Source organism: Pseudocercospora fijiensis (genome assembly GCF_000340215.1).
Source record: "Pseudocercospora fijiensis CIRAD86 unplaced genomic scaffold MYCFIscaffold_3, whole genome shotgun sequence".
In the NCBI taxonomy this organism is placed as follows: Eukaryota; Fungi; Ascomycota; class Dothideomycetes; order Mycosphaerellales; family Mycosphaerellaceae; genus Pseudocercospora; species Pseudocercospora fijiensis.
In genome coordinates, this window is record NW_006921534.1 from 1,884,337 (window position 1) to 1,899,869 (window position 15,533).

The 15,533-nt window shown below is 41.7% G+C and overlaps 1 protein-coding gene across 1 annotated transcript; it reads right to left on the reverse strand.

The window, feature by feature from the left end:
- Positions 1-1,286: 1,286 nt before the first annotated feature.
- On the reverse strand, positions 1,287-1,879 carry MYCFIDRAFT_173131 (uncharacterized protein; the record flags this gene model as incomplete). The annotated part of the gene is made up of 6 exons (XM_007926511.1): positions 1,287-1,391; positions 1,430-1,508; positions 1,551-1,652; positions 1,700-1,772; positions 1,812-1,837; positions 1,875-1,879. 6 exons carry the CDS (start codon positions 1,877-1,879, stop codon positions 1,287-1,289), a joined length of 390 nt encoding a protein of 129 aa, XP_007924702.1.
- Between the last annotated feature and the right edge of the window lie 13,654 nt (positions 1,880-15,533).

The following is a 15,533-nucleotide window of genomic DNA, read 5'->3' on the forward strand; positions in this document are numbered from 1 at the left end:
ACTTAGCAAGCGTATATAATATTAGAAGGTTAAAGAATTGGCGTATTTCGAGCATTTAATACCCTCTACTATATAGGACTTCGTTAGGAGACAACTCGCTATTGCGGAAGAATATAAGGCGAAGGCATTACTACTATACGAAGGCCTTATATTATATCGTAACGGACAACCTCCTTACTACAATTGCCTACTATAGTTTTAGTAGTACCTACCCTACTACTATATCCTACGATACTACCTGTTTATAACGCCGCTAAACCTATAATAATAGCAAATTTATATTAGCTTCTATAGCGGCTTTAATAGTATAGAAATTAGTTAGTACTAGCGGTAGCGAGACAGTACTATCCTCTTCCTCGAGGGCTTTAAAGATACTTAAGCTACTAGCGACCCCTACTTTCGTAACCTTCGCGCTTACTTTAACGAGGTATAGAAGGCCTCTTATAGCACTTCTATACTATCCGTAACGATAAGACTATCTACGATAGTACGCTAAAGGATAGATTTGTAAGAGGCTTCTTACGGCGAGTTAAAGATACGCTTACTTAGTTAGCTAACTTTATACTAGACGACTTCCTTCGAGAAGATACGCCTAAGGTTTAATTAACTAGTAACCGATAGCGATAGTAGAGATAACAACCTCTACTAGTACCTATTACTCTAACGCGCCCTCGCTATCTAACGCTTCCGCTACTACTACTACTACCGCTAGTAGCAACTAAATATAGGCCTCGACCGTTTAATTTTCTATAGCTTAATAAGACGCTCTTATTACTAACGCGCCCTTATATTATCGACCTTCTTACGCCGAGTCCGCTATCCTTCTAACTCTTACCTTTACCTTCTAAGCCGCTGCCGCCGCCGCTACTATAGTAGCCGCGCGAGTCGCTATTATCTATATAGTCGGCTTAGCCGCTCGATTTAGATACTATCGAGGAAATAGCGGAGGTTCTAGACCTTACTTCGCTAGTAAGAGAGGCTTCGCTATTAAAAGAAGACGTAGAAGTAGTAGAAGACTTCTTTTAGTTAAATAACGATAATGCTATACGAGAAGTAGTAGGCAAGAGGTAGACTTCTAATAATAAATACAATAGTAACAAGCGTAAGAGATTAGCGGCGAGAATGCTACCTACTATTAAGAGGCTAAAGAAGTAGAAGAGATAGCGATAATAACACCTTAGAAGCCGCTATACTAGCCTAATTAGGCAAACCGAGCTATATAAAATATCTGTTACATTTCGGAAGTTTAGTGGGTCCCATTATACGCCTAATAATCGGGACATTTCTTAGCCGGAATAGTGAGACAGTCCCGCAGAAACCCAAAGAAGTGGTACGCTAAAAACCTTGGACATACAACAGTAGCTGGCCTGCTTGGCAACATCCGAACGCGACTGCCAACCTTGAATTACGAACGTACCGAGTAAGCGACGGGGGCATCAATCTTGACCATACCCCGACCGAACACCTGCTCGCGGCTAGACTCACTATAGCTGCCCTCCTGACTTCCACTAAAACACCGACACTACTAGCGCCTAGCTACTAAGAGAGACAGAAGCAACGCAATAAGAGGGAGAAAAAGCACGTAAAAGAACACCGCAATAAGCTGCAGCAAGCGTACAAAGACGGTATGTAAGGTTCGAAGAAGTGATGACCTACCTAATTGAATATCTAGCTAACTTTAGTTACAGCTTAATTGGACATTATCCGAAGCGACCCCAAAAACTGTTGCTCTCTGCCGTGACGACCGATACGGCCCTCGACGATGATTAGACCTTAATTGAACACCTAGCACTACATCTACTAAGCCTTACTCCTCGCCGACACGACCGACGCGGGCCTCAACTTTAATCAGACCTTAATTGAGCATCTAGTACTGCATCTACTAAGCCTTACTCCTCGCCGATACGACCGACGCGGGCCTTAACTTTAATCAGACCTTAATTGAGCATCTGCCTCTACATCTACTAAGCCTTACTCCTCGCTAAGATAACCGACGCGGGCCTTAACTTTAATTAGACCTTAATTAAGCATCTACCTCTATATCTACTAAGCCTTACTCCTCGCCGATACGACCGACGCGGGCCTTAACTTTAATTAGACCTTAATTAGACATCTGGTTCTATATCCGCCTACGTATTATACAAGATGTCGAGGGTCCTACATTTTAGGGGCTCTACTGCCCTATGCCGTACCGGTATAGTTATATAGGATGTAGAAGGAGAAGAAGAGTGTCTTACGTTGTCGGAAGCGGTACTAGCAAGATAGTTATATACGGACATCCGACGCTATCCGGAGTGTTTGTAGTTTCGCGGTGCTAGGAAGTATTAGAATATTGTCTTACCGATGTCGAAAGCGATTAGGGTGAAGAACTCTACTCTTAAGCCGATAACAATTACTAAATTAACTAAAAACCTCGGAGTTTTGCTAGTAAGTAATAGGCACATCGCACTAGCAAATGATAGTATAACGCAGTAGAGAGATTAGTATCGGCGAGTTCTTAATAAGAACAGAGGGCTACCGCAGATTATGGAAGAATTAGAGACGACCGAACGCGGAGGTAGTAAAGATAAACTTAATAGAAGCGACGACGAAGAGATTGAGGAGGACAAGGAGGATAACGAGACTAGACGGCATTAAGGTAGTAAAGATGAAATTCCTACTACCGACGACGATAACGACGATAACAACGATACACACGCCCGCGAAGAACGTCACCCTAGGCGTGCTATAGACGCTCGCCGCCGCGTAATAGAGTTAGAAGATCTGTTAGATAGCAATAGGACGCGAGGCACTCGAGCTACTATAGAGAGTCGCCTAACCCCTCTAAACACTCTACGTCCGCCTATACCAACCCTTTACAAGTCTATAACTGCGCGACGCTAGCAGATTACCGACCGAGAAGAAGATCTTATACATATACACATCCCGGAAGACTATACACATATATTAGACGATAATTTCTTTCGCGATGCAAGCAAGCGGAAGAGAAAATTACCTAAACACAGCGCTCTGCTATTAGTCCTAAAGCTAGATGATCGCAGAGGCAATATCGGCGGTAAGCGGAAGGCAGGATTACCTAAACATAGCGCTCTGCTATCAAACCGAAAGCTAGATAATCGCGGAGGCAATATCGACGGTAAGCGGAAGGCACAATCACCTAAACACAACGCTCCGCTATCAAACCGAAAGCTAGATAATCGCGGAGGCAATGTTAGCGGCAAGCGGAAGAGGGAATCATCCGAATATAGCGCTCCGCTACTAAAGCGAAAGGTGGATGATCGCGGGGGCAATGTCGGCGGCTAGCCGAAGACTATATAGGTAAAGATTACGGGAAAGGTAAGTACTTTACACTATTAGTTATAGGACAATACTTACAAAAAAAAAACAGGCGTCGTCGCTCTCGCAGCCTTCTAATAACGACGAGGCGAAAATGACATATAGTAAGTTAATCAAGTCTCGTATAGGGCCAGCTTAACAGAGAGTGCTCCTTAAAAACATCTAGAACACGATTACGGGCGGAGAAGATAGCAAAATGCATGTTAATATCGCCGGATTCGAGTCGAGGGAATTAGACATAGCCGCATTAATAGACCCACAGACTTCAGACTTCGAGTTTACATATAGCCTAGTAACACTAGTCTACGCATAGGCGGAAGCATATCAGCCCGAACGATACTACAAACTCTTCTAGGCGGACGAGACTGTTTAGGAAGAAGATAATAATTCACACGTCGACTAAGATAAGAATATCGAGCAGGTTTTAGATAAGGGTTCGTCCGATGATTATGTCTAGGAGTCCTCTTACGAGGAAGATGAGGACCGGGAGATCGACTAGGACGAGGATCAATCTTGCCGAGAGTAATACCTATGCCCGGCATATACCGCGTCAATTAGCTCACCGTGCTACAAACTTCAGCCACGCCGTAATCCCTATTAGACGAGGCGCCCTTATTGGAGTTCGATTCTATGTAGGCGAGACGCCACTACTAGAGATTGGTTCTATATACGACGTAATACATAGAACTTGTTTATACTTTGATTCTACGCGTAACGCCTTATCATACTTTGATTCTACGCGTAACGCCTCATCATATTTTGATTTTACGCGTAACGCTCGCGTTAGACATTGATTTAGACTTGGCGCTCTTATCGGAGTTTGATTCTACACGTAACGCTACTACTAGAACTTGATTCTGCACGTGACGTGTGATTACACTTTGATTCTGTATGTAACGCCCTCATTATCAGAGATGTAAAAACCTTAGTAAACTAGTAAATAGTAATTACTATAGTAATAGTAAAATTACTATAGTAATTACTATTACTATAACTATTACTATTACTAGGGACCTTCGAGAAATAGTAATAGTAATAGTAATAGTAAAATAGTAATTACTATTCTACTATTATAGTAGTTTTTCTACCTATTCTAAGCTATAGAATTACTTAATAAGTATAATATACTATAATATACTATAATATAATTAAGGATAGTCTAATATTAAGAGTAGAAATATCTATTACTATAGTATATATATAATAGTATAGTAGCGGCTTCTACTAGTCGCTATAGTCGATAATATATATATAATAGTATAGTAGCCGCTAATATTAGCCGCTATAGTTGCTATTATCTAGTAAGGGTAGGTATACTTATATAGACAGTCTTTCTAATAGCTAGATAGAGCCGTTATCTATTTCACACTACATAATCGTTACAATTCTATTATATTATAGCCGTATACTTAATTCATGTTTTCTATATTTATACTAGCTATAGGATTACTTATATAGTACTCTAGACTATATAGATATTTATAGTATAATATAGGTATAAAAGATTAATAGTATCTACCTAAATAAAGAAACTACTATATTAAAAATAATATAATACCGGTATTCTTATTATTAGCTAGTAACCGGCCCTACACCTATAGGCTAGTTTTAAGCCTATATAAGAGGCCTCCTTCTATAGAGTAGATAGATTATTAACCTCGTATAGTATATTGTTTATGTTACACTTCTATAATGCCTATATTGCAGGGCTCTAGTTATTAGCCTAAGCGACAGTCTCGTTATCCTATCTTGCTAAACATAGCTGCCCGTATTGCTATAGGTTATGTTACCCTCGGTAGCCTATACTATTACTACTAGTAGTAGTAGTAGTATTAGTTTCCGTCCTTTATTAGAGCCGAAGGTAGGGCTATCTCTTTATATCTAACAGGTTCGGGTGTATTAAAGGTAGTCTCTAGGCACGAATAGCTATAACCGAAGCGAGGGCACGATAAGAGCCTACGATACGGACGATACCGAAGTATCTTAAGGGGCTGTTACGACAAGTAGAGAAACCTCTTAACGAGGGCATCGCTTTAACCCCGAAAAGCTACAAACCCTTAGGACTATTACAGCTTAGGGCCTAGTTTATAACTATAGCTAGCTTCTAAGGACTCGGCTCCGGGTCGAAGACCTATTTAGTACCGCTTGCTCGAGATAAGCTACCGCCTAGCCTAAAAGGGAGATAGATTAATTACCTATCGACCTTAGCGGGCCCGCTAAGACTATCTATACGATAGCAATTTCTAGATTATAGGTCGGATGCCTAGATAGTTTCCCTATTAACCGGGTAGATTGTTTTAGGATTCGCTACCTCGTTCGGATAGTACTTAGCCTTCTACTAGAAAAAGAAGGTCCCCGCCCCCTCCCCCCTCTCCGCCTAGCTAAAAGAGGTAACGATAGTTAGTAAAGCGGCTAGTTTCTAAGATCTAGGTATAAATAGAGATTGTAGTTCCTTCCTCCGAGCGGCTTTTGTCTAAGTTTGCTAAATTAAAGCTCCTAAGGGTGTCTAGGCGACCCCTAGGAGGCTAAATCCGAATACTACTCCGGGGATAACATTAAAAGAAAATAGCCTAGTATACTATTTTCTCGTATAGCAACATCGAAACAAACGAGACAAAATATACTAAAACACTTTCCTATAGCATTTTATTTCAACCCCTTTATAATAATCGAATAAGCTCTAGCGAAAGCGAGTATTACGAATTAGCGGAATCTTCGGAATCTAAAAACGTACCTAACCCTATTAACGAAGAAATTAGACGACGACTAGTTATTATAAGCGCTATCGACCTAGGGGCTGTCGAGCCTTCCGCGCCCGAGGCTCTCTATAATATCGTTATAAAAATGATCTAAGGGTAAACTAAGCTTCTTCGTTAAAATAGGCGTCGCCTACTAAAGCTAGGAAGCAGTAGAAACCCTTTTTCGAAGAGTGGAACGCTATAGCGTACGTAGAACGCTTCGAGGATTAGTTAGCCGAGTACGAGCTCGAAAAGGAGACGGACTAGTATAAGGTCCGGTCCCTTACGAGGTCTACTATTACTAAGCTTTACCGAACGCTTAGAACCCTAGTTAGCTACCTAGAAAAGGACAACAAGTCTAATACTAACTAGGAGGTTTTTAAGCAGGCCTTTATAAGGGAATATCGGGATCGCGATAGCCGTCGTATTAAAGGTAGTCGTACGTAGCTTAATAACCTCTATATAGAGAGGTATACCGAGGATAACGACCTAAAGGAGTATATCCGCGAGTTTGTTAAGTCGGCGGACGGTATCGACTAGTAGGACCTTAAGAATTCTTAGAGAACGAGGCTGCTCCTAAAAGGGTTGCTATAGTCTACGGCGAAGCGTATCTTCTGTCGCTATAAGCTTAGCGAAGCTAATCCTAAGACCTTTAGGAAGTATAAAGAGGTCCTAGAGGCTATTAAGGACGATATTAATAGCTCCGCCGATACGAAGAAGTTTATTTACGGCAAGGACCGGAATAACCTAGCTTAGGTAAGGAACGATACCTTAGGAAGTAGAGGGCCTAAGTTTCTTCCTAAATCGCAAAGCGGTCCTAGTACCGTAACTCCTACTATTACTAAGCACTCTTAGGACGTTACGGACTTAGCTAAATCCCTAGCCTAGCTTAACCTTAATGCGAAAGTACTATAGCGAGTTAGGGAGGTTATTAATGCTAGTATACTAAAGGATATACTACCGGTCTACTAGGTTTCCGATCCTAACTACCCTAAGGCCCCTTTAGTTAACGTCTATACTATACGGAAGATCTATTCTAACTTAGATAGCAAGTACTAGATATACGGCGGTTTTAAACATGTTTAATTAGACTATCCTATCTAGAAGGAGCTTCTTAAGAGGAAGCTCGTTATATAAGTAAATAGTCGGTTCTACTATACCGATACCGGCGATAAGATTAACTTCGAGTAGGATCGTAGAGCCCCGAAACTGCCTTAACTTAAGAGTCTTCTAGAGAAGAAGTATAGTAGTAAGATTGAGTTTAAGGATACTAGGAACAGTACCCTCGCCGCTATTACTAAACGAGAAACTTAGAAGGTTAGAGCAAAACAGGTTAAGGAGCGGAGCAGTAACGGTACTACTAATTCCGTTAAAGTTAACTTTGTGTCTTAGGACCCGGACGCAGTTACTAATGTTTACACGGTTACTAAGAATAGTATAGATATCTACGCTACTATAAGGTCCTAAACTTAGTCGTCCTAAACCTAGTCCTAGGGCAAGGGTAAGAGCCTATAGAACCCTACCCGCCCTAGTACAGTAGCCCCTACTAGGATACTTAAGAAGCAGGCAGCTAATAAGGCTAAGAAATAGCGAGAATCAGTCGCTAAGACTAAGACACTCTAGACAGCTAAAGACCGTACAACCCGAGCTAGTATAGCTACTCCGGAGATTCTAGAGACTCTAGATATCGATATAGAGGATAATACTACCGACCTTAGTAGTACCCTAAGCCTAGCTAACCCGCCGGCCTATAAACAAAAGTTAGCCGACCTTAAGAGCTTTCGCTTTAATAGGTATATAAAGAAGTATAGTACCGGGCCTACTAACTCCTACGATATAAAGGCAAATGCTCTCTTTTAGGCTTTATAGTTCCTAGACCTTAAGTCTAACGTATCTATTATCTATAGGAGAGCTTCTAGTATACGGCCTACCTACTAACCTGTTCTAGAGCCAGATCCCTAACGATGCTACCTTTATAAAAGACCTCGCTACCCTCTAAAGAAAATAGGGGCGAGAAGACTATATCGACGTCTCTTCCCTATAGTTCCTTCCTAAATTTTTAGGGGCCTAGGAGTTAGTAGAAGGCGAATTAGTAACCTACGAGAGCTAGGAGACTATCGATAATGCTAACGAAGAGGGGATTAAGGAGATAGGCCGAGGGGATAGTAATAATACCGACCCTACTTCGGTTTTAGTTTCTATTAAGGCTATCCGATTTACTAGCTAATAAATCGGTCGAGTAGGACCTCCTCGACCTAAGGAGCTTTACTCTATCCCTAATAATATAGACCTTTCTATAGTTATCCGTTCCTTCGCCGTCGTTCCTACTATCTATATTTAAGTTACTATCGGAAGCTATAGTTAGTTATAAGAAGGGTATATTAGCAGGTAGATAGGGTAGTAGTAGGTATAGGTAGTATTCGATAAGGAGCTAGGAGGAGAGGGAGGAAGGCAGGCAAGTTGGCCTATTGCTAAGCGCTAAGCCCTACCTAAGGCATTAAGACCCTAGCTTTACTCGAGCCCGGTTACATGCTAATTACGTATAACCTCTTTAGTCCTAACATTAGTAGTTGCTAGCAATGCTTAATAATAGTTTAGAGTTACTTATTATAAGTAAGCGCTAGGCTAAATAGCTCCGACTACTAATAAATAGAGATATTTCCCTTAGTATATAGGGAGTAAATAGGGAGGTTGCGCTAGTAGGTGCCTACTATAATATTATAGTAGACGCTTTCGGAATATGCTTTTCCTTTACCTTCTAGATTGCCGCCGACCTAAATACGCTAATTATTCTAGGTCGACTATAGTCTCGTATAACCTAGGGTATCTAGCGTAACTGCGACGATAGTTCCTAGGAGGGAACTATCGCTAACTAGAAGGGCAACTAAGTCGTATTTACTAGTTATATCGGAAACACTAGCTACAAGTCCTACGAGGATATCCTTGCTACTTCTAAACGCTCTTTAGGAAACGCTATAGCGCGGTTATAAGACCGGCAATCTACGCTATAAGTTAGTATAGCTTAAATAGGTTATATCTAGAGGTGCGCCGCTCTATACGTTAAGGCAAGTTTCTAAGCTCTATACTAAGGAGACGAATGCTCGAGGCGATAGCGAGCATAATAATACGGCAACGATAACCTAGTACACGAATCTCGATAATAATACTATCGCAATTATCGCCGCCGGAAGCGGATCTACCCGAGCCCGAATCCGAACTAAGTAATTAGAGCGCCGATCGAATACTACCCTAGGGGTATTATTAGGAATCTAACGTTTTCGCCGGAATTATAAATTAGGACTACTAGCTGCATACCTACCGACTTAAGGAGACTTCTAATAAAGTTTACGCGTTGTCCTATTACGCTAATCTCCGGGCCTAGCGTAAAAGAGAGAGGGCTCGAGTATTACGAGCGGTTAGTATATATACCCTATATAAGAGGGTAGCTAATAAGATCAAGCCCGTAAAAGGCAGCGTATATATAACTAATAGGTCTAATCCTAGCGGAAATCCTAACTAGCGACAAAAGTGCCTTAACCGCGAAGCGATATTAATACCTAGGGATAGTCTATACGACTAGAGGTATATTACTAAAAAGTTCTCTACTATTCCTAGGGGATTAAGGCTAACGCCGGAGAGACTAGCGAATATTAAACCTAGTATCGAGCTTTCGGATCTTAAGCTAGATTTGCTATACGAGCTTCTATACAACCGCGAAGCTGTATTAGCATATAACTTTACGTATCTAGGCAGGATTAACCCGGAGGTTGCCCCTCTATAGAGGATCCGAACGATCGAGTATAAGCCTTAGGCTTACCTAGGGTTTAAGCTAAACCTAAGCCTAAGAGGTATAGCTAAGGACATAATATAGCAGCGTATAAAGGCTAGCACCTTAGAGCCTTCCTATACCTCGTATCGCAATCTATACTTCCTAGTTTAGAAGAAGATAGCTCCTAGGGAACTAAGGAAGTACCGGCTAATTAACGCTACCTAAAAGTTCAATACGGTTACGATTAGAGATACTAACCTTCCCCCGGAAACTAATAGGTTCTCGGAAGCCTTTGCTAATTATATAGTAGCCTCGCTAGTTAATATGTTCTCGGGCTACGACTAGATACCTCTCTACCCTAATAGCCGGGACCTTACTAGTTTCGAGACACCTCTTAGGCTATATAGACAAACTACCCTTCCCTAAGGGGCAACTAACTCTGTAGCCTAGTTCGTTCGTATTATAAATCAAGTCCTCGCGGTATATATTTCTTATACTACGATGCCTTTCCTCGACGATATTAGCATTAAAGGCCCTAAAACTAGGTATAACAACGAAGAAGTAGAGCCTAGTATCCGTAGGTTCTTTCTTAAATACATCTAGAACCTCGATAGTATCCTCTGCGACTTAGAGCGGGCTAACTTAATAGTATATAGGGAAAAGCTTTAGCTCCTATATAAGCGTATAAACATTGTCGGGTTTGTTACTAATAAGAACGGCCGCTATCCTAATAATGCACGGGTCCTAAAGATTGTGTCCTAGCTAGACCCTACCTATTAGAAAGATGTCCGGATCTAGCTTAGAGTAGTCTCCTACTTCCGCATCTAGGTCGAAAACTTTACGTTAGTATATAAGCCTCTATACGCCTTGCTTAAGAAGGATATAGAGTTTAAATAGACCTCTGTTTACTAAGCCGCTAAGGACAAGGTTACGGAGGCACTTGTTAGCGCGCCTACGCTTACCTCTATTAACTATTCGGAAGGCGTAGGTCTGCTAATTGTTACTATCGACTCGAGTAGGGAAGGCTACGGCGAGATACTAATATAGTATAACCGTAAGGAGCCCTCCTTACGTTACCCTATCCGGTACGAGTCCGGTCTATAGAAACCTATCGAGGCCCGATACGATACTAGCAAGCGAGAATGCCTTAGTATCTATAAGGCTCTTAAGAAATTCCGACCTTAGCTCTTTAGAGTATTCTTTCGCCTAGAGGTCGATACTTAGACGCTAGTCTATTAACTTAACCGTATAGCCTCCGACCTGCCTAACTCTACGATAGCTCGGTAGGTTGCCTAGATCTACTTATTTGATTTTAACGTCTTCTATATTCCTAGCAAGAAGTATACTAGACCGGATAGCCTTTCTAGAAGGCCTACTATAGAAGAAGATATTACCGAGATAATAGAAGAAGAGGATATCGACGCGGTTATTAACCGCACCTTCTTTACTGCCTTCTATATTAACGCTATGCCGGTAATTACTAGGCCTACTGCCGACGGCTAACCTAGTAACTAGCCTAACGAAGACTCTACTGCTAATAGCGAGGACTAGGACGATGCTAAGGCAGACGAACTAGATAGGGATAATATCCTTAACAGGGTCTACTCCGACGACTCCTATAATATCGCCTACTTCCTTAGCTATACGAAGAGAGCTCCTAGTCTATTAAAGAGTTAATACCGTCGTATTATTCGCTATTCTCGGAGGTTCCTTATTAAGGATCGTATCCTTTAGCGATAGGCTATAATTAATACCCCGCTCTAGCGTATTATTAACGATCTAGTAGCCTAATAAGAAATCCTTCGTTCCGTTTACGATAAGCTCGGCTACCGAGCGGCGGAGGGCACCTTTAATGTCCTTCGTCGACGCTACTAGTAGGACGGCGTATAGGCTAATGTCTCCCGCTACTATAAGAGCTATCCTAAGTGCAATTTTAGGAATGGCTACCGTCGGCTAGGCGAGCTGCGTATCCCCGCTGCCTAATTAGTAGATAAGCGATAGTACGGTAATAGGGTTTATCTAAGCCGGAACAACAGCCTCTATATTATTCGGGAAGGTCTTTCTCGATAGCCTAAAGCCTATCATTTCTATAAGGGCTGCGGCGCTATTAATGCTCGTAATATAGCTACCTTCCTGTTTAAAGATCTGTTTTGCCGCTAGGGAACGCCCTACGAGATCATCTTAGACAACGCTACGAACAATATAGCTAAAGAAGTTTAAGCGCTACTTATTTTATATAGGGCGAAGAACGTTCGCATCTCCCTATACTATCCCTAGTCGAATACTATTGTTAAGCGCGGCTATCGGTTATTAATTAATGCCCTATCTAAGATAACTAATAGGGGAGACAGATTAGTTCCTATCTCTACCCGCGTCCTAGCTCTTCTCTAGGCAAACCGAACTACTATAGTCGATACGACTAGACTTATACCCGCGGAGCTTATAATTAGGAGGGACGCCGTTCTTCCTATTAAATTGTCCTATCGTACGCACGGCGTTTACGATTAGGGGTCTATTCGTACTAGGGCGGATCTTCTTACCCTACGGGCTAAGGCTCTTAAGGATATAACTACGACTTCTTAAGAGGGTCTTACTCGACAACGTCGCCTTCGGGAAGAGGCTAAGCAGTATTTTAATAACTATAATGCTGTTGATTAGGAACCTCTAAAGGTTAGCAATATAGTCCTTCTATACCGGTCCGAACTAGAGTATAGTTACTCCTATAAGTTAGCCTTTAAGTAGAAGGGTCCTTATAGAGTGAAGGAGGTCCTTTACTCGGGTTCCGTATACCTTCTTTAGGAGCTAGATAGTGCTACCTTAAAGCACACTTACCCTCGGGCTAATCTAAAGAAGATCGTTAAGTTACGAGAACCTGCCCGCCCTCCGCTAACCGAGGAGGAGGAGGTTAGTGCCTCTATAGACCCTTTACCGACCTTAGATGCCTATCGGGAGGAGGATCCTACCGCTATTATAGATCCTATTCTGCCTAAGAACTATACCTATCCCTAGATTCGTCTTAGTAAGCTATTAGGAATAACTTAAGAACAAAGGGAGGGTTATATACGGGTTAACTATATACAGAGTATTTCCGATGTTAATTCCGATAGTAAACTAGACTTCTAGCTATCTAACTCTAACTCCGAGGAACCTAACTAGTCTAGCGATAAAGACCGCCTAGAATTACAGCTAGACGACCCCGAGACTAAATAATCGTATATCCTTTCCTACCTCTACTACGTTGCTTTCCTTACCTCTATTAACTATTCTCCGCGCTATTAATATAGTGCCGCCCTATAGCTTTAGTCCTTACTACCTATTCCTACTAATATTAATACTCTCGGTTATTACCCTCTTTTACTTTTACTTTTACTTTATCGGTTGTTTTGCTCTTTTGCCTTCGATTAATGTTACTATAGCTTTACTCTTTTTGTTTTTCCTTAGAAAGAACTGTACGAGGAATAACTTCCGAATAATACTCCGGGGGTAGTATTCGGAAGCTAGCCGAACCTAACCTCCCGCCCTTCTAGGACTACTTCCCTCTAGTTTCCTAGTCTCTAGCAACCGCCCTTAGGTAGTAACGATAACAAGATACTCCGCTAGAGAAGATTGTTCCTACCCTAATTAGTATTAGTTACGTAGGATACTAAGAAAGGGAGGATCCCTCTCCCTTCCTAGCTCTTAGATAGACGTAGTAACCTAGGCCTATAGCCTCTAAGAATAGGGACCTTAGGCCGCTAAGCTTAGTATCTAGAAGAAAGAAGAACGTACGGGCTACGTTTACATGCCTGCTACTATAAAAGGTGATGCTATATCTATAACGATAGTACTATAGGCTAACGCAAGCTACGCTAGGCCTAGGCGATTTGCTCTTAGTTACCGAGCATCTCTAGAGAAAAGCTAATACTACCCCGGGGATGTTATTAGTCCCGCTAGCCTTACTACTATAGATTACTACTAGGTACTCGAACTAACTAGTTACATTTCGAGTACGCGGGAATCTACGAAAGCTAGAGGTCAATAAAAGCGCGTAGTCGCTACTAGCAATTAGCTAGATCGATTATTAAACTTTAGCCTGCTCTATTAACAAAAGAGTCTCGTATATAGCTTTACTTTTTAGGGTCTATATATAGTCGTTATCCGTTTGCTTTACTAGAATATACGGACTACGCTACCTTCGTACCCTATTTAAGGCGAGCTTTCTAAGCTCTTTCTTCTACTTAAACGCTAACTAACTTACTACCGCCTACCCCCTCCCTCTTCTTCTATCTAAACCCTTTAATTATTATTAACAAGCTACGAACGTTTTTGCAAACTCGTTACTAACTCCTTTCCGCTCTAGTCGACTAAGATGTCTTCCGGCGCCCTAAATCCGCTAGGCGCTAGTAGTAGCAGCAACCTACTAGCCCTTAACCTAGCTATACTAGTCCCAATCGAAGCCCCCTCCGATAGCGCCTTAGTCGCTATAACTAGTCTCGAGCACTATTTCTAGATCGTTACCGCTATCGACGACCCCTAAAAGAAAATTAAGACCGCTCGTATCTTACTACGCGTTATCGACCGAAACATTAAGAAGGCTACTATCTTAGTATCGTATAGTATAAACAACTTACGCTAGGACATTAGTAAGCGTATCTTTAAGCGAGACGTTCTTTAGGATATAGAGCTTTATTAAGTCTTTCCTATTATCTATAGCCTCAAGACGGCAGGTACTACGATTCGTATACGCTTTACGAACCTTAATTAAGCCTTCGAGTAGTAGGGAGGTCCGAGTAGTCTCCTAAAGAGCCTTATTAACTTCGCCTACGATAGATAAGAGCGTGCTAAGCAGGTTACGTCGTTCGTTAATAAGCATCCGGTCCGTCGCGAGGGAGTAGAGCACCTTTCCTATACTATAATCTATCGAGTCTCTACTACTAGTAAGAAGTATAGCAAGCAATTAGTTAACTTAACCTTCGTACTTAACGACTTTACGATAGCCTACTAGAAGCGGTATAAGGACGCTATTGCTAAGGTAGATCTCAACGCCTAGTCTACTAAAGATCTACTAAAAGAGAAGGGCTATCGTATTAATAGTGCAGGTTTCATTATTAAGGGTTAAGAGGCTCCTATCGTAGATATTCTCGAACGTAAGGTCCTTCGCCTTAAGACGGCAGCCGTATCCCTTAAGAAGTTTAAGATAAGCGCGCTAAGGTAGAAGCAGCGCGTTAGAAGGCGTTACAGGCTCGCTAGGCGTTCTAGAAGGCCGCTAAGAAGTCTACTACACCTTCTAGTACTAACTATAGTAACTCGGATGTTAATATGCTAGATGCGCTACTAGAAAACAGTATTTCCTCTAAAGGTTCCTTTAGTAAGCGTAGGTATAGAGGCCTCTCGCCGATGCTATTAACTAAGAATATCTATAGTTCCTATAAGGGTAACTCTATTATATATCTTATTACCGAGATCGATATAGTTCCTAAGGCCGATATAGGTAAAGCATCTATCGCCCTGTCTATCTATTAGTAGTACGACGACCTTAGTAAGTATAGGTGTCGAGGTGTGAAATTATATTTCGATGATATATTACGAAAGCCGTTAGAGGCCGTGATAGTATAATAGAGTAAATGCTAGGGGTGCGTATACGATTGAAGCTAACTTATCAATAGATTAGATTGTAATCTCGTGTACAGTAATGACATGTTGGGAAGCCC